General features: G+C 35.4%; 1 protein-coding gene and 1 long non-coding RNA gene across 5 annotated transcripts in view; one reads left to right on the top strand and one right to left on the bottom strand.

Annotated features, from left to right (window-relative positions):
• The window catches only part of LOC132508666 (uncharacterized), a 62,104-nt gene that overhangs the window by 17,403 nt on the left and 25,460 nt on the right, over window positions 1–19,241 (top strand). The gene's annotated exons all lie outside the window — the stretch shown is intronic.
• The window catches only part of FNDC3A (fibronectin type III domain containing 3A), a 162,873-nt gene that overhangs the window by 7,795 nt on the left and 135,837 nt on the right, over window positions 1–19,241 (bottom strand). For 2 of the 4 annotated variants that reach the window (XM_060129009.1, XM_060129008.1), the window contains 11 exons: window positions 17,817–17,955; window positions 17,214–17,282; window positions 16,280–16,398; window positions 14,572–14,677; window positions 14,309–14,484; window positions 12,725–12,838; window positions 11,853–12,002; window positions 11,466–11,749; window positions 11,149–11,361; window positions 8,619–8,785; window positions 7,089–7,216 (listed from right to left, as the gene is read on the bottom strand). In XM_060129009.1, coding sequence (XP_059984992.1) covers window positions 7,089–7,216; window positions 8,619–8,785; window positions 11,149–11,361; window positions 11,466–11,749; window positions 11,853–12,002; window positions 12,725–12,838; window positions 14,309–14,484; window positions 14,572–14,677; window positions 16,280–16,398; window positions 17,214–17,282; window positions 17,817–17,955 — 1,665 coding nt within the window. The remainder of the gene's footprint in view (window positions 1–7,088; window positions 7,217–8,618; window positions 8,786–11,148; window positions 11,362–11,465; window positions 11,750–11,852; window positions 12,003–12,724; window positions 12,839–14,308; window positions 14,485–14,571; window positions 14,678–16,279; window positions 16,399–17,213; window positions 17,283–17,816; window positions 17,956–19,241) is intronic. The other 2 variants (XR_009536732.1, XM_060129010.1) reach the window with 2 other exon arrangements.

A 19,241-nucleotide genomic window follows, 5' to 3' on the forward strand; every position in this document is an offset into this window, starting at 1 on the left:
TTTCTCTTTCAGATTTTTCATCATTAGTGTATAGGAATGCAAGAGATTTCTTTGCATTAATTTTGTATCCTGCAACTTTACCAAATTCATTGATTAGCTCTAGTAGTTTTCTGGTGGCATTTTTAGAATTCTCTATGTATAATATCGTGTCATCTGCAAACAGTGACAGTTTTACTTTTTCTATTCCAATTTCTATTCCTTTTATTTCTTTTTCTTCTCTGGTTGCCGTGGCTAGGACTTCCAAAACTATGTTGAATAATAGTGGTGAGAATGGACATCCATGTCTCGTTCCTGATCTTAGGGGAAATGCTTTCAGTTTTTCACCATTGAGAATGATGTTTGCTGTGGGTTTGTCATATATGGCCTTTACTATGTTGAGATAGGTTCCCTCTTTGCCCACCTTCTGGAGAGTTTTTATCATGAATGGGTATTGAATTCTGTCAAAAGCTTTTTCTGCATCTATTGAGATGATCATATGGTTTTTATTCTTCAAATTAATATGGTGTATCACATTGATTGATTTGTGTATATTGAAGAATCCTTGCATCCCTGGGATAAATCCCACTTGATCATGCTGTATGATCCTTTTAATGTGTTGTTGGATTCTGTTTGCTAGCAGTTTGTTGAGGACTTTGCGTGTATATTCATGAGCGATATTGGTCTGTAATTTTCTTTTTTTGTAGTATCTTTGTCTGCTTTTGGTATCAGGGTGACGGTGGCCTCACAGAATGCATCTGGGAGTGTTCCCTCCTCTGCAATTTTTTGGAAGAGTTTGAGAAGGATGGGTGTTAGCCCTTCTCTGAATGTTTGATAGAATTCACCTGTGAAGCCATCTGGGCCTGGATTTTTGTTTGTTGGAAGATTTTAATCACAGTTTCAATTCATTACTTGTGACTGGTCTGTTCATTTTCTATTTCTTCCTGGTTCAGTCTTGGAAGGTTATACCTTTCTAAGAATTTGTCCATTTCTTCCAGGTTGTCCACTTTGTTGGCATAGAGTTGTTTGTAGTAGTCTCTCAGGATGCTTTGTATTTCTGCGGTGTTTGTTGTAACTTCTCATTTTCCATTTCTAACTTTATTGATTTGAGTCCTCTCCCTCTTTTTCTTGATGAGTCTGGCTAATGGTTTATCAATTCTGTTTATCTTCTCAAAGAAACAGCTTTTAATTTTATTGATCTTTGCTATTGTTTTCTTTGTTTCTATTTCATTTATTTTCTGCTCTGATGATTTCCTTCCTTCTGCTAACTTTGGGTTTTGTTTGTTTTTCTTTCTCTAGTTCCTTTAGATGTAAGGTTAGGTTGTTTATTTGAGATGTTTCTTGTTTCTTGAGGTAGGCTTGTATAGCTATAAATTTCCCTCTTCGAACTTCTTTTGCTGCATCCCATAGGTTTTGGATCATGTGTTTTGTCATTTGTCTCTAGGTATTTTTTGATTTTCTCTGTGATTTCTTCAGTGATCTCTTGGTCATTTAGTAACGTACTGTTTAGCCTCCATATGTGTGTGTGTGTTTTACGTTTTTTCCCCCTGTAATTGATTTCTAATCTCATAGTGTTGTGGTCAGAAAAGATGCTTGACATGATTTCAATTTTCTTAAATTTACTGAGGCTTGACCTGTGACCCAAGATGTGACCTATCCTGGAGAATGTTCCGTGCACACTTGAGAAGAAAGTGTAATCTGTTTTTGGATGGAATGTCCTATAAATATCAATTAAATCTATCTGGTCTGTTGTGTCATTTACAGCTTGTGTTTCCTTATTTATTTTCTGTTTGGATGATCTGTCCATTGGTATAAGTGAGGTGTTAAAGTCCCCCACTATTATTGTGTTACTGTCGATTTCCTCTTTTACGGCTGTTAGCAGTTGCCTTATGTATTCAGGTGATCCTATGTTGGGCGCATATATATTTATAATTGTTATATCTTCTCCTTGGATTGATCCCTTGATCATTATGTAGTGTCATTCTTTATTTTAAGGTCGATTTTGTCTGATATGAGTATTGCTACTCCAGCTTTCTTTTGATTTCCATTTGCATGGAATATCTTTTTCCATCCCCTCACTTTCAGTGTGAATATGTCCCTAGGTCTGAAGTGGGTCTCTTGTAGACAGCATATATATGGGTCTTGTTTTTATATCCATTCAGCAAGCCTGTGTCCTCTGGTTGGAGCATTTAATCCATTCACGTTTAAGGTGATTACTGATATGTATGTTCCTATTACCATTTTCTTAATTGTTTTGGGTTTGTTTTTGTAGGTCCTTTTCTTCTTTTGTGTTTCCCACTTAGAGAAGTTCCTTTAGCATTCGTTGTAGAGCTGGTTTGGTGGTGCTGAATTCTCTTAGCTTTTGCTTGTCTGTAAAGCTTTTGATTTCTCCATCGAATCTGAATGAGATCCTTGCCCGCTAGAGTAATCTTGGTTGTAGGTTCTTCCCTTTCTTTCATCACTTTAAGTATATCATGCCACTCCCTTCTGGCTTGTAGAGTTTCTGCTGAGAAATCAGCTGTTAACCTTATGGGAGTTCCCTTGTATGTTATTTGTCATTTTTCCCTTGCTGCTGCTTATCCTGTATGGGACTTGCTGCGCTTCCTGGACTTGGGTGGCTATTTCCTTTCCCATGTTAGGGAAGTTTTCGACTATAATGTCTTCAAATATTTTCTCTGGTCCTTTATCTCTCTCTTCTTCTTCTGGGACCCCTATAATGCGAATGTTGTTGTGTTTAATGTTGTCCCAGAGGTCTCTCAGGCTGTCTTTATTTCTTTTCATTCTTTTTTCTTTATTCTGTTCCATGGCAGTGAATCCACCATTTGGTCTTCCAGGTCACTTATCCGTTCTTCTGCCTCAGTTATTCTGCTATTGATTCCTTCTAGTGTAGTTTTCATTTCAGTTATTGTGTTGTTCACCTACCTCTTTGTTTGTTCTTTAATTCTTCTAGATCTGTGTTAAACATTTCTTGCATCTTCTCGACCTTTGCCTCCATTCTTTTTCTGAGGTCCTGGATCATCTTCACTATCATTATTCTGAATTCTTTTTCTGGAAGGTTGCCTCTCTCCACTTCATTTAGTTGTTTTACTGGGGTTTTATCATGTTCCTTCATGTGGTATGTACCACTCTGCCTTTTCATCTCATCTGTCTTTCTGTGAATGTGGTTTTTGTTCCATAGGCTCTTCAGTACTGTAGTTCTTCTTGTTTCTGCTGTCTGTCCTCTGGTGGATGAGGCTATCTCTAGAGCAATTCTGAAATTTACGGTGCTTAAGCACCACTTGGAACTTAAGAACAAAGAAACAAAACCAGCAAAAGAAAAACAGAATTGTGGGTTCCACTCCTAGACATTCAGATTTATTTGGTCTACAGGCCACTCTGAGGAACAACTGTTTTTGAGAATCTCAAGTTCAGAAGTTTAAGAATGGAAGAAATTGTATAGAATCCAACAGGCCACTGTCCCAGCAACCGTTCTCCTACATTGCCAACAATACCCTAATTTTGGATGGGGTATCCAAAGTACAGCCCCTGTACTAGGAGAAGCTGGCGAGGCTTAAGTCCAGAGGTGGGCCCTGGCTGGCTTAAGCCCTGGCACAGTCACTGCTTCAGGGATGACTTTGTAACCCAAGTGCTATCTTTTCCCTGAATGTGAATAAGGAAGTGTAAGTTCCCCATGGCAGGCACTGAACACTGAGAGAAACTATGTCCCTGATGACTTCATTAAGCTCCTCAATCAACCTACCTACCTACAGGCTTCTCCCTAAGAGGATTTATACTTTATAAGCCAATTTGAAATTTTTTTAAATTAATTTATTTTTTAAGTTATTTTTGGCTGCATTGGGTCTTTGTTGCTGCATGCAGGCTTTCTTTTTTCTAGTTGTGGCGAGTGGGGGCTACTCTTCCTTGCAGTGCGCAGGCCTCTCATTGTGGTGGCTTCTCTTGTTGCGGAGCATGGGCTCTAGGCGCATGGGCTTCATTAGTTGTGGCACGTGGGCTCAGTAGTTGTGGCTCACGGACTCTAGAGCACAGGCTCAGTAGTTGTGGCGCACAGGCTTAGTTGCTCTGCAGCATGTGGGATCTTCCCGGACCAGGGCTCGAACCTGTGTCCCGTGCATTGGCAGGCGGATTCTTAACTAGTGGCCACCAGGGAAGCCCCTATAAGCCAATTTGTATTAATTTTTCTGGTATTTGTAACATTAATGAGCTTGGACACAAGAACTCTCTTAGGTACAGACTCCCAGATGGTGCTTATCTGCTTTGACAGTGGTTCTACTGTCCCCCAATATTTTCACTTCACCCTGTTATACCACTTGAAATGCTGCTTTTGGTTTAAAAGCACTTGCTTTAAAAAATGTATACACTTCTGGGAAGATTAAAGAGCCAGCAGACACTCGACTTTTGACATGAATTTTCCCAAGGAAAGAGTCTTTTTCCTAATGGCAATAAGGTCAGTTATACTGTGTATATGAGAATTATGATGTATGTGAGAGAGGGAGGCAAGAGTCAGAGGAAGAGTGTAATTTTAGAGAACGGGGCCAAGCCTCGGGGAGGTGCTACAGAGCAGGGCACAGAGCAGCAAGAAGGCAGCAAGAGTTTGGTGAAAGCCACTGACTGATCAAAGAGGGATGAAGCAAGGGAAGAATGTAAAGAAATCAATATGTTTCTAAGTTTGGCCCAGGGTCATAAGTACTGGCTGCTGCTAGGCTAATTTGCTTCCAGGTCCCCAAACCCAGCAACACTGCAGGTTAAACAGTTTTTAAATAGGCTAGCCTAGAAACTCAACCACCAACTTATAAATAATAATCCTCTTCTTAAAAACATCAACAGTTCCTACTGCTGTAGAATGAAGACCCACTAAGACTTGGCCTCCTCCACTACACACTCCAATCTTTTTTTTTTTAGTTTTATTTTTTATTAGTAATCTATTTTATATATATTAGTGTATATATGTCAATCCCAATCTCCCAGTTCATCCCACAAGCATACCCCCTGCTTTCCCCCACTGTACACACTCCATTCTTGAGCCTTACTCAAGTCATACTTGAGAGTTCATGGTTCCTCCTAAGCTCATCAACTCCCCAAATAGACTCCCTTTAATGATAATCCTTTTGGAAAACATTCCAAAGTCCAGCTGGAAAAAAAAATCATTCCTTTTAACAAAGTATGTTTTATCTTTATCATGATCTTTTATTTGCTTACACAGAATGTCATGATTATAAAATTTCTGCTTGCTTGCTAACGTCTAATAAACAACTTTCTTGAAATCAGAACAGTAACTTATTAATAATGTAGCCCCCTCAAATTCTTCATATGTAGTATTTAATACATGTGTGTTGAATAGCAAGTCAATTTTAAGTAAAATATTAAAATCCCATGAATGAGATTGAACTCTTAAAAAATGACCTTTTAAACTTCTGGAATACAACTTGCCAATAAATCATAAAATTTTATAAACATTTAAGAGATTTAGATGAGCATATATATGATGAAGTTCTAAGGAAATCAGTATTTTAAGTTTTACAGTATGCTTACAATCTAAAGTAAAATTGATGATAGGGTTAATTTAGCTTTTAAGTTAAATTAGAATTAGCACTGCTGTTTCATGTAGTGATATGTTTATTAAAATTCATATACTACTCAAATGTGGGGTCCCTATTTCCTTTAAATATGTAATGAAATTACATTTTCTTTAATATTAATTTTGTTTCCTCCTTGGAAGGAAACCTACTTATCTATAAATCATATTCAAGTCTAATTATCATGTCAATTTGCAGATGGCTTAATAAAGAAAAACAATCACATGCCAAATTTAATCCAGCTCTTTGGGGCCTTTTGTAATTTTGGTTAAGAAATTATGCTTCCATATTTAGCAAAATTGAAAGGAAAAAATTATACCTTATTGAAAGGTAGTCTATTATTAATAGTTATAATAGCAGAAGAGTGAAATAAAACAGATGAATGATTTTTTAATAGTGAGAAAAGAAAATACAAAATAAGAAACTAAAATGAAAACAACCCAGCTTAAAAGCTCTCAAAATCAAGAAGAGTAACAGCAAAAAGGAAGAAGCAGATGAAATGCTTACAGAAATAAGGCTTTTGAGTTGCATAAAAACTTCTTTATAAAAGTCATAATGACACTGACAGCTGCCCACTTCATCGGCTATTCACTGTTTACCAGGAACCTATCTTTGAAATTTTACCAGGAAGGTGATACTTCCTCTAGGCTTCCATAATAACTGTGTCAATTGTCATATTTACAACACTGCATTATAACTATGACTATTACTAACATTGTAAAAGCCTCTTCAATGTTGTCTCTGCATCTGTCCTCATCCTACTCTGGTCACAATAATCTTGTGTCTGATCATGTGCCTACTCTGGTCAAAATCCTCCACTGGCTTCTCATTTTACATGGAGTAAAAGTCAGAGTATGACCTATAATGCCCTACACGATCTCCATGCCCGCTCACAGACCCCCTACCATTAAAGCCCTGACTTCATTTATTATTCCTCCCTTTGCTCATGCCGCCCCAGCCATAGTGGCCTTCGTCTTGTACAGTAAATTTAACAAGCATACTCCTGCCTCAGGGCCTTTGCACCTACTGTTTCTGCTTCTTGAAACACTCTTCTCCCCATATTCACTTCCTTGGGGTCTCTGTTCAAATGTCACCTGACGGCCCTATATAAAATAGCACTAGCTGTCCCTCGCCCTAGTACTCCCTAATCCTTTTATCCAGTTTTATTTTTTCTCTATTGTGCTTATTACTATCTAACATATGATATACTGATGTGTTTATCTGCTTTTAGAATCTCTTTTTCTACTAGAATGTAAGCTGCACGGAGGCAAGGACTTTTTGTTCACTTGTATCCTGAGTGCCTGGCACAGAGTTCAATAAATACCTGTCAAATGAACGAATACTCTGTTTAAGTGCAGTTCACACCCCAAAGATTTTGAATCCTGATATACTGTGTAGTTACTATTTTTTGGCACATAGTAAGCACTGAACAAATGTTTTTGAATTAGGAAGATAAAGGTAGTCAAATCCTGCATTGAAAATACATAAAAATGAAAAAGGTGAAAGTGTGTATCTATAGAATTATATTTTGGCACATACCTGTTTGAATTCTGAATCTTTTCCCACCATAACTTGAAGACTGTAAATAACTGGATCACCTTTCATTGGCTGTAAACACTCCCATGTAATTTCACAAACGTGATCATTTACCTTCTCTATTTTGGGGGCTGTAGAGAACAAATATAAATAAAATCTGCTCTACTTGATTTTTAACGTGGCACATCACACAGACACTTGTTTCAATCAAAATCAACAGACTTTAAAACATAGTTACAAACTTGAAATAAGTATTAGTGAATTTTTGAAATTTTCAGAGAAACGGTCAATGGCTAACTCTTATCATCTCCAGGCCATACAATCTACAAGCACTCCAATGGCCAGACTGATTAAAAGATCTGTAAAGATAAGTACTATTTTCCCTGAGCTAAAAAAAGCCAATGGCAGTTCTACAACATCTTTTATGGTACTTCAAAGAGCATAACTAGAACATGAAATTTTATAATTTAAGAAATCTTCTAAGAGAATGAGTTGAAAAATACACCTAGCTGCCTGACCACATATATGACTGCCTCACTCAATAGTGGGGTACAAAGGTGTTAAAATCAGCAATCTTCTTAAGGTAAAGAGACACTAAACCAGATGAGGGAACAGAAAAATAACTCAGTGAAATCCATCAGCATTATTAGAAAGACTATTCAAAGAACAGTCTTGCTAACTATGGATCTGCTTAACAAATGATACATTCAAGTATATGATCCAGGACACTGTACCAGAAATCTTTGTAATTTGTCCTCAGAGGGTGAGGAATTTTAGTATTTTTTACTTTCCAGGGTCATTTTAAAGTAAGAACCCTGCTGAAATTAATTTTAAATATATAATATATACACAAATGTGTGTATGTATGTAAATTTGATTTAAAAATTCAAGTTAACTAAGTATTTATTTATGTTTTGCTAAACAGATGACCTGGCTCTCTCCCTGAAATCCGAATGAAAACAGCAATGACTCAAAACAACCAGAATTGTGATTTTTTTTCTTTAAGTAACAATAGTGGAAACAGCAAACAACCCTATTAGAAAACGAGCCTACCTATTCAGTTTAGTACTTTTATGTTTATTAAAAAGATCAGTGACAAAAACCAGCACTTGTCTGATTATCAATATGCCAGATAAAATAGCTTTTATTATTAAGTGAAAGTCCCAGTAGGTAGGCTTGTCTAATTTCCTTTTTATAATTTAAATGTTGGACACATCCTGGATGATAATTTTCTTTTTTTTTTTTTTTTGCGGTACATAGGCCTCTCACTGTTGTGGCCTCTCCTGTTGTGGAGCACAGGCTCCACACACGCAGGCTCAGCAGCCATGGCTCACAGGCCCAGCCGCTCCGCGGCATGTGGGACCTTCCTGGACCGGGGCACGAACCTGTGTCCCCTGCATCAGCAGGTGGACTCTCAACCACTGCGCCACCAGGGAAGCCCCCTGGATGATAATTTTAATAGTACAAAAGTACTTTATGAAAAGTGCATTTAATTTATTATTAAAGAAAATAACTTGAGGATGTATAACTTACCTTTCAGGGCAGCTGGGACAGATTTTGGAGTAGTGAAAATATATTCTTGGGAAAGAGGACCTTCCCCTGCTTCATTACAAGCTTGAATACAGAATTTATAAGATGTTGACTCATTAAGTCTTTGTACTTTGTATGTATGGCATGGACCTCTGTACAGGGATATAAACCTAAAATGGAAATGACTCCTATGAAAAATAAACCTTGACTACCTTATGAAAAACGTTTAAAAACCACTAAAAAAAAAAATACAGTTCAGACATTATTTAGGAGTAATAAGTTACTCCTAGGAGTAATAAGTTACTCCTAGAATTTAATGCCAGGAATGGTTTGTCACACAATAAATCTGTGTTTTTTCGGCAGATGATGAAAATCACAGAATTAGTAAATTTCCCAATTTGACATGGTTTCCTGAAAATTTATTGCTAAATTTTTCTCTTCAGGCTTCTGGTATAAGCTTTGTTTCTGACTGCTGTTTTTTAATGTTTACATTTTAAAGGATACTCAGTACATCACAATTTTCAATATAAATTATTTCTAACTAGAGTCATAGGCATACAATTTGTCACATAAAAAAGAGAATTCCCTTTCCCAGGCATAATTTTAATTGATTTGGTGAGGTTTTCTTAAGATTTACATAACAGTATGAGATAATATATCCACTTGAACTGTTCAATGGAAAGTTTAACATCATATATGTTATCCGTATGCTGAATGTTCCCCAAATTTTTGATTGGCTATTTAAAAAATTTTTGGAAACTGAGGAATGAATAATGAATACTCATATAGTTCTAACAGTCTGAAAACTGTAGTTAGATTAAAAATGAAGAAATATTTAATAATCTTTAGTAAGAGTATTTCCAAGAAGCAGTAATTAGATAAGCCTTGCCTTTTGAATGTCCAATTTTTTTTTTTTTTTTTTTTTTAATGATAGGAAAACAACCAGTGGCAAAACCACTGTCGAAAAAAGGTGAACGATGATAAAACCTGTGGTCAGGGAACAGCTGAGGTAGCATTCTGACATGATCCCACAGCAAGTGTAAAGAGTTGTGAAAAGTCAAAAGAAAGTAACTAAAGAAAGATATTAAATTGATTTAGTGCATTAAGTTTATATGGTAAATTTACAGTATCATAAAACGTTTTAATTTATTTATTTTCCACAGCCAAAGACCATACCCCATACCCTACAACAATTCTCTAGATGCTAGCTAAATATTAATTACAGCTAAAATTCTAAAATAAGAATATAAACTAATATAATCTATACTTAATAGAATCTTTGTTCTATTATCTTTCAACCAAACACCAATTAAACCTGTTTCCAGTAAACCTTCTTGCACTACCCCAAATGTAAATGCTAGAAAGGGGATAAAAATAAAGAATTAACCTAACAGTAACAACATATATTAAAGATAAATGGCTATACCAAAAACCTGTGGCAAGGCAAAGAATTTCCTTCCAGAGATAAGGCTACAAACAGTACATAAAATTCTGCCAAGAACAAAGGCGAACATTCATAGAGGCACAGATTTCAGGAAATGATCAATACTATTTGCTCTGTGTAATGCTCTTACTGTTGATACAGTATGTTTAATTCTGTATGCTATTTTAAATGTGTAAGTACTTCTGATAGAGAGTACTTATATACAAGTACCTTGAATATTCCATTATTGAATACTTGGCTAAGATACAAACCCAACACAAAAAACAAAGTAATCTTGGGAAATACTGTCCCTGGTACTCTGAATCTATCAGACATACAAATTATTTCTAATAAACGGAGTGAAAAAGCAAACAAATAAAAAAGAAAAACCAACAAAAAAACCCACCAAATTCTTAAAAGATTAGAGTAACGGCTGTGAAAGATATATGGCATTGTTTATTTTGGATATAATATCAATAAATTACCCAGACTGGAATTTGAATAATTTACACCACACTTATTTTGAGTAACACTATAATTCAAATGCATGATTTAGTGGGGTAAAATATGGCATGGATGTAACGAGACTGTAAAGGATGGTAGCACAGAGAAGAACCTGAGTAGCCAGGGGACTGGACTATTTATTCAGAGAGTCTAAGATCTGATGGTGAGGAAGTAAACTACTGCATTCACTTAGTGTGCAGGCCCTGTGAGGGTGTGGAGGAGGGTGAGATATAATCCCTGCCTTCAAGGATCTCAAAGGCCTTAAGCCAATCAATGATTTACTGTAAAAACTGCCTCTTGCTGGAAATAAGCACTGAAGAGATTATTTTCCAGCACAGATTACGTTTCTTTTACTAGCTTGAAGAGAGGAAATGGGTTAGAGATGAGAGCCAACTAATAGTTCCCCTAATTTTTTCTCTCTTGCATCACCCTCCCAATTATAAACAGAAAATCTTCATTATGTCTTCTGATGTTTCAAAAATGGCATACTTAAAAATTATTTATGAGACTTCTAACTCTGTTTTTTAAAACTTATTTCTATTGTTAAAAAAATTTATGTACTTAAGACCTGAGAAACTATATAAAGAAGCAATTAGAAACACCTACCTTCCATTCTTATCCTCCATCTGAAGGTGGTACTGAACAGAATCTGTCGACAATGTCTTTGGGGTTCCTTCTCCCCACTTCAGTTTAAGGTTCTGGTGGCTGAAGGCAACACATTCCAGACGAGGTGGATCAGGAGGGAGGGGTTTAGTTTTTAATTTTATCATGTGGCTGAAAGGACCAGCTCCAAGGCTATTCAAGGCTTGAATTCGTATTCTAAGTGCCATATTAAAAAAAAAAGAAAAAGTTTAGTTTATGATTATTCTATTTAAAGTGTCCCTCTGGTCTAGGCAAAAATTAACATAGTTTTTACTGTGTACCTGTATGTTGTATCTGGTTGCAAATTGTCTAGAATGTAGCTTGTAACCTTTCCCACAGTCAAGGGCTGTTTATCTCCAAAGTCTATGCTGTAGGCAAGGATTTCTGAACCATGATCACAAGGCTTTTCCCAGCTTACTGCAAGGCATGTAGACGGTGAATAATTGGGATTTTCTATATCATCATCACTTACTTCTTGAAGACAAGTCACAATACCAGGAACTGATGGTGGAGTCACACAGGCTACTACTTCACTGAAAGGGCCTGCACCCACAATACTCAGAGCCTACAAATTAACAGAGCCCAAAAGGTAAAGACGCGATCATGAAAATGCTCACAAGACGCAAAACTCTGGATAGAGTAAGTGACAAGGCCCTGACCGCCTTTACCTGGACTCTGCAATAATAGGTAGTTGCTGGTGAAAGTCCTTTTAATTCATAACTGAGACCGGGCCCACAGTAACATATCTGCATACTTCCTTCAACTCCTCCCCACTCCAATCGATATTCAGTGACATCAGTTCCATTACTCAAAGGGACCTTTAAATTAAGAAGAGGATAAAGGTCTTAAGTCCTGACATGATTAAATAGCTTTTGGGCAAAAATGTTCTTTACCTGAGCATATAAAAAACTGAATTGTTTTTGGATTTTTAAAAAATGTTTAACAGAATTTAAACTGTTCAATATTACATTTTTATTCATTAAGGCCACCTGAATTTAAGATTTGTCAAAAGTATAACTTTGTTTTCAATTAGAAGTAGAAATATCACTGCAACACTTTAGAAATAGAACTTTAATGTAAATATACTTCAAAACAACTCTATTAAGTAATATAAATGTTAAATCGTACAAGGACATTTTCTTTGTTAAATTTCAAAGGAAAATGAAAATGTAATTATCATTATTGATTATTACTATATGCAATAAATATACTAGAGATAATAAACGTAAGAGAAATAGTATTATAGTAATTCCTATGAATGTTTGCTCTGAACATTAAGCTCACCGTGGCTAAATATCTCAGTACCGAGACAAAGCCTTTGATAAAATACAAAGCACATCACAAACAAGAATCTAAATACTTGTAATGTAAATATACCTTATTTAAATGCTTCAAAGAGAAAAAAGAATTCACTTTTTACCAAGTGAATTTAACTAGGACTTACTCTTTGTATAATTTATGGAGATGAATGCACAGTGTCTTTATTCTTTTATATAAACTGTTTCAATCACTTAAATATAAGTCAAGGAAATTACAATACCTCCCAATTCACTTGTGCACAAGTTGCAGATCTCCATGTAACTTGAGGGGGCTTGCACTGATCTGGTGGTCCAGGGGCTGTAGTAATATCACATTTTTCTGAAAATGGTCCAAACTAGAAAAACAAATATTGACTAGTGTTTTCATTTTTCACCTACCAACTGCACAGCTCTCCATAAATATTCACAAAAAATCAAATTCATCATCCCTTTCCTTTAAGACTAATTGGACATAAAATTCTAAAAGAAATCACAGAAAGTAAAGATTTAATTATGATCATGGAAGTAAATATGTGGGGTGTTTTAAAGTTTCATTTACTATAGTTTCTTCACTTGCCCCTATTACTTCATGAATTGGTTTTTGTAAAAAGGGCGGGGCATTCAGCAATTGGGTTGGTCAAATAAATAAGAAAAAATTCTGTGAAGGGTGAAGAAATGGATACCAATTAAAGGCATGAGAGGTGATGGGCATAAATTATATCTTAAAATTTAGAATAGCTTTAGTAGGGTGTAAAAATTAAATTCTCTGGAAATACAGAGAACAAATATTTACTTAAGATGATTTTGACAGGTTATCACAAACCTGAAAATATAGGTTAAAGACACTAGCACTAAAGATGTTAATCCCAGTGTACTGCAGCCTTGAGGGGCTGACAAGATCATGACTTCAGAAAGGAAGGAATGACGTACGTAAGGAATACCAACCAAGTGTATAAAACTGGCATGTAAGAAATTTAAAAGTAACTAAGTTTACAGATATAATGAACTCAGTTGGAGAATGAGACATAAAACAGCACAGTTTACTAAAATCTGAAATAATGGGGAGAGACTTGTCAGTTTAACTTTATGAAATTTTATACTGTAGTTTAAAGAAACACAGTGCTAACTCAGTTAAAGTAAGAAATCACTGCTTTGTCCTTAGAGAAGTTTTAATTCAGAGGGACGGTAGGTGTCACAGTTGGGTGGAAAGGGCGCTGGCTCTGGGGTCTGAGGAAGTGGCTGGCCTCCACCACTTCTTCGTCTGTGTGACTGCTGGGGCAGCTATTAGCTTTTCTGAGCCCCAGCTTCCTCAGCAGTAAAATGGAGACATCACCTGTTTTGTCCATTTTATGGAGTTGTACATACATAATATTTTTTTTAAAAAACCCACACATAACCAGAATGCTTAGAATGTAAGTTTTCTCCTTTAGGCAAAAAATGAATCACAACTAGTTGCAAACAAAGTAAATGCTGCATTTAACCAGCCTCAAAACACTTAATAACTCTAAGTATTTCATCTTATGATCATGTTTCTACTCTTTTCACAAAGTAAACCCTATTAGCACTGCCTGAAAGGCAAGCTTTAGCTTAGCTAAAGTCCAAAGTGTCACATAGTGTAAGTGGGGTTTGAAAATACTGAGTGAGATTCTATAACAATTAAGTTATGGTATACACTGACTTCTCTCTTATTTATCAACAGAGGCTTATTAAAAATTGTAAAATTTGGAGTTGCATGTTGAAAGCAAAATGGTCAAATAATGGGTACAATGACGTATGTTATATGAAATACCACTGTGATTATAATTCAGTCAGCTCCGTCTTCGTACCCCCATTTTGTTAGCTGCACGCAGTCTGAAGCTGTAAGTCTTTCCAGGAAGAAGGCTGCTCACTGTACATTCCACTTCAGAACCTTGGTAAACTTCTCTGGGTTCATCTCTTTCTACAGGAGACATTTCCACACCATAGCAAGAAATGGGTGATCCACCATTGACCAAAGGGGGTCCTAAAGGTGGAAAGATTCATGCAATTTAGCAAGAGGAATATATTTAATACTAACTTAATTATAATTTATTACCAAAGTGAAAATTACCCCATCGTAACTGTATTTCTTTTGCTTTGGGTCTACCCTGTAATCTGGGAGGGAGGCATGGGCCAGGAGGCACAGCTGGAGTCTGCACAAGTAAAGATTCAGATACCTGCCAAAACAAAAGCAAAAACAAAACGAAAATGCCCCAAGCCAAATAATCAGACTGCTTTTGTTAGAGGAAAATAAGACAAACACAAAGATTGCACCAATAATTTGAAACTGTACTTGACTATCAACAGAAAAGGAATAAAGTTCTGAATAAAATCAAACCCAATTAAATCATTAAAACTCAAATTTTATACAGGCAAATAAAATAGACATGTATTATGTGACTACTAGATACAAAGAAAGTTACCAGAACCCCCCTGCCCCAAAAAAACCCTCTCTTTTCTTCTTTCCATAATTAAAAAAACAACAAAAAAAACCCTCCATATAACCTAATGGACATTATTTTTGATCATGTCCAAATGGCTCTACAAATCTCTTCTAAAAAAGGATGTTTTAACATTCTGTAAATGCTGTCTGCTCTGTTTTCAGGAGGTTTAGACTATTTTGTCCACCTGACTGTATTTTTAACCTAAACATTAATTTATTTATTATTAAAAAAAAATCTTTCCTTCTTTCTTTCACCCTAAAAATAATTTAAAAATCAGGTAAGTTTTCCCAAGTATTTGGCATCTTTCCAGGTATTTGGTATTACTTTTAATTTCTATGCTATTAAAAAAATCTTTTAGTTTTATTTTAAAAAACTTTCTCTTAAAAACACTGACACAAACTCAGTGCCATATTCATTATCTGCACTGTATTAAGGTTTACACTTAAACTTATTCCAAACATAAATAAAATATTTGGTCATCACCTTATTCAGAAAGGCATTCATATAAGAATACTATAGATGCTATATTAGAAAGATAGGTGTTTTTTTGTTGGGGGGGAGGGGAGTGGGGGTTTGCATTTATTTTAAACCTAGGAAGATTTTCTTATTAAAGAAAATGAAGCAATTGGATCCAAAGCCTGCTGGGCAGGACTTGCAACTCAGTTTCACAGTACTCTCATTTTCAACAAAATGCTTATAATTCATTAAAAAACCCTACTTTCATTGCATTAAATCCCATTTGAAAAATAATAACAATTATGAATGCTCCAAGAAACATTCTTGGTTGAATTCATTAAAAAATCACTTCTATTAAAAAACATACTTCTCCAGAACATTACAAATGTCTCATATATAATCAATGGCACATATAAGTCCATTTTGGTTTTGGGGTCTCTAATAAGTGAAATAATGGTGAAACTTTTCTGAAATAAGTGGATATTTAGAATTTGTATTTAAACAGTAAATGGTATTTTATGGTTTGTCCTGATACACATAATTTACGGTACACTAAATAAGCCTACGATTATTTTGTTTCTATTTTTGTTAGGTAGGGTTATTATTGAGCATCATCTTAAAATTTATCTTTATAAAATTGTCTGCAATGTTTTCATATATTTATTCTCCCAAAGCTAAACAGCAACCAGACAATAGATATTCACTGAATTTTGACCTTGACCATAAGCTAAGTACTATATGTATTAGAATAGTGTGGTCACTATAAATTTAACCACCTACGTTATACATTTATGATTTATTTCAATAATTGAGGTGGCATCTGATGATCTCATCTCATTTGACCAAACTTGGAAAAAAAAATCTGCATGTAAGTATTACCGCACTCTGTCCTCCATCACTGATGCAGTAAACTCGAAAACGATAGAAACAGCCTGGATTCAGTCGATCGCAAAGATGTTCCCTAGTAGCTCCACTGTATATCATATCCCACTTGTTTCCTGTAAGGTGAAGAATTATGTTCAATCAGGTACCAGGTAATGTTTAACATTTTGGTATCATAGACACAGCAGGTATCCTAGCTTCATTCACTAGGTAAGTGTTTATGTAATTTGTCAGAAACAATTTAAGCCTGTTTTGAGTTTCCTGGAAATGATCTAATTTTCTTTATGTGTGCAGCTTCCTAGACAAATTTGTATGGCTTTGCTGAAGTGAAATATCTCTGTAACTCTGTACAGACTTTGGCTTAGATTGATAATTTACTTTTAATTAAACATTTTAAATGTGTTTACTGGGCCGGTAATAACATTATAACACACAAAGAATAGAAAGAACCAATACCATAGGAAGTTTAGTCTTAATTAAAAGACATCCTTATTTTTTGCAAGGAAATAGGCCATTTGATAGAAATAAAGATTGTTAAATGTGTGATTCAAGAATAAATTTTACTAGGCAAAGACTTTATTACTAAAACTAGTATAATGTAAGTTAAGTTTTAGAAGATGGTTTTTCTGATACATCTGGGTATAAATCTAACTGAGTAAGCTAACCTTCAGAAGACTTTAGGTATACTGGAACTGAGCAGTGCAAACAAAGGAGGGAAAAAAATAAAATAATATAGCTATACAGCAGCCTTGCATTTCAGTCACTGTATTTCTGGAGATTACAACTTAAAGTGGGTCATAATAGACAAAATCTTAAATGCTACAAACAAAGGAAAAAATCAAGAGGAAAAAAAAGAGATTATACAAAATTTAAAATCATGAAGAGTAAAGGTAGACTGGTATAAATATCAATTTTTAATAGATATTCTTACCATTAGAACCTTCTGCCATCTCTACTACATATTTATTGATGGCTGCGCCTCCATTGTCTTTTGGTGGGTCTATCCAAAGAAGCAAAAGTGTTATTAGGCAGAGTATACACAATTAAAAAAATCACATAAACTCATAATAGACAGAATACCAAACTCAGGATTGCTCTAAAAGAAAGAAGAATCACCTGCAATGATTTTTTAAAAAGTTAACTCCAGCATCTCATTTACTCTCATTTTTGCATAAGGTAGTACATAAGCAGGTGCTCAATTAATTTTTGTTTTAAATGAATAAGTGATTTTTTAATTTCTCGTGAAAACCAGGATGACAAGAAACTGTAGCTACAAGTTCAGTAATCTTTCATTTCACACATTGCTGCCCCTGCTCAAAGTTCTACAGTGGACCCCAAGTTCTTCCTCCATCAAATCTGAACTTAGTATGTGTGACTACAAAGCCATCCTCAAAACAGTAAATGAGTCTCACATTTCTTACTGAACTTACTTGAGCTAACAAATTTATTCAAGTATCTTAAAAATGATCTAAATATTCAAATCATTTTAATCAAATATAAAGGTAATGATATACAAGTATGCATAATATCTTACCCCAAGTTATTTTAAAACTATGTGAATGTATCTTTCCTTTAACTGAGGGCTTTACAGGTACTCCCGGTTTATCAGGGCATGTAGTAAATTCAACTACTTCACTTGGATTACTTTTACCTTCTGAGTTATAAGCAATAACCTATGATGAGAACACAAAGACATAAAATAATTAATGTTTGATACCTAATGATATTGGCTTAACGACCAAAAGTGATGAGAGACAACTAGGCTCAGTCAAATGATTTATGTGAGAATTGCTTGTCTTCAAAAGGGACTCAGCATTAAAAACAAAAAGGGATCCATCTACGTCTCTATATACACTAATATGTATAAAATAGATAACTAATGAGAACCTGCTGTATAGCACAGGGAACACCAATTTGCTGTACAGTAGAAACTAACACAATATTGTAAAACAACTATACCCCAATTTAAAAAATAAATAAAAACAAAAACAAAAAAAAGGGACTTAGCATATATGAAGAAAATTCAGGTATAAAATAATCCCCTTTTAGAATCAGTCTTGAAAATACAAGTATAAGTCTAACATTTTGATACTAAACAAGAGTCATCACTGGAACAAGCTATAATCTGGTGATACTTGATGGGCTTTAGGCTTGCTTTAACTTATTCTTTTATTATTCTTCAGGGGTTTAAAAAAATGCCCACAAATTCTCTGAATTTCCTCTCTTTAAAGATAAAGGTTAATTCCTCTTCCCTTGAACTGTACTTAATGACTTGCTTCTGACAAACAATGTAGAAGAAATGATGGTATGTGTAGCTTCCCTATGGAGAAGCCCATGTGGTGAGGAACTAAAACCTCTGACCAAGAGACAGCAAGGAGCTGAGGACTCCTGGCAAAAAGTTCACTTGAGTGAACTTGAAAGCACATCCTCCAGCCATAGTCAAGCCTTCAGAGGACTGTAGCCCCACATGACATCTTGACTGCAACCTCATACAAACCCTGCATCAGAACCATCCAGCCAGGCTTGTCCTGAATTCCTGACCCACAGAAACTGTGAGCTAAATAAATGTTCATTTTTTCAAGCTAAGTTGTGCAACAATAGATAAATATAATTCATATTTATAATAATTTATACTTATTCAATATAATTATATTTTTCACTTCAGAAATTTAATTACATATATATTTTAAAATTCTTATTTATTTTACTTATTTTTGATCGCATTGGGTCTTGGTTGCTGCGCATGGGCTTTCTCTAGTTGCGGCAAGCGGGGGCTACACTTCGTTGAGGTGTGCAGGCTTCTCATTGCGGTGTCTTCTCTAGTTGAAGAGCACGGGCTCAGAGCACACGGGGCTCAGTAGCTGTGGCTCACGGGCTCTAGAGCGCAAGCTCAGTAGTTGTGGCACATGGACTTAGCTTCTCCGCGGCATGTGGGATCTTCCCAGAGCAGGGCTCGAAC

This window comes from Lagenorhynchus albirostris, chromosome 18, assembly GCF_949774975.1.
Source record: "Lagenorhynchus albirostris chromosome 18, mLagAlb1.1, whole genome shotgun sequence".
NCBI classification, from domain to species: Eukaryota; Metazoa; Chordata; class Mammalia; order Artiodactyla; family Delphinidae; genus Lagenorhynchus; species Lagenorhynchus albirostris.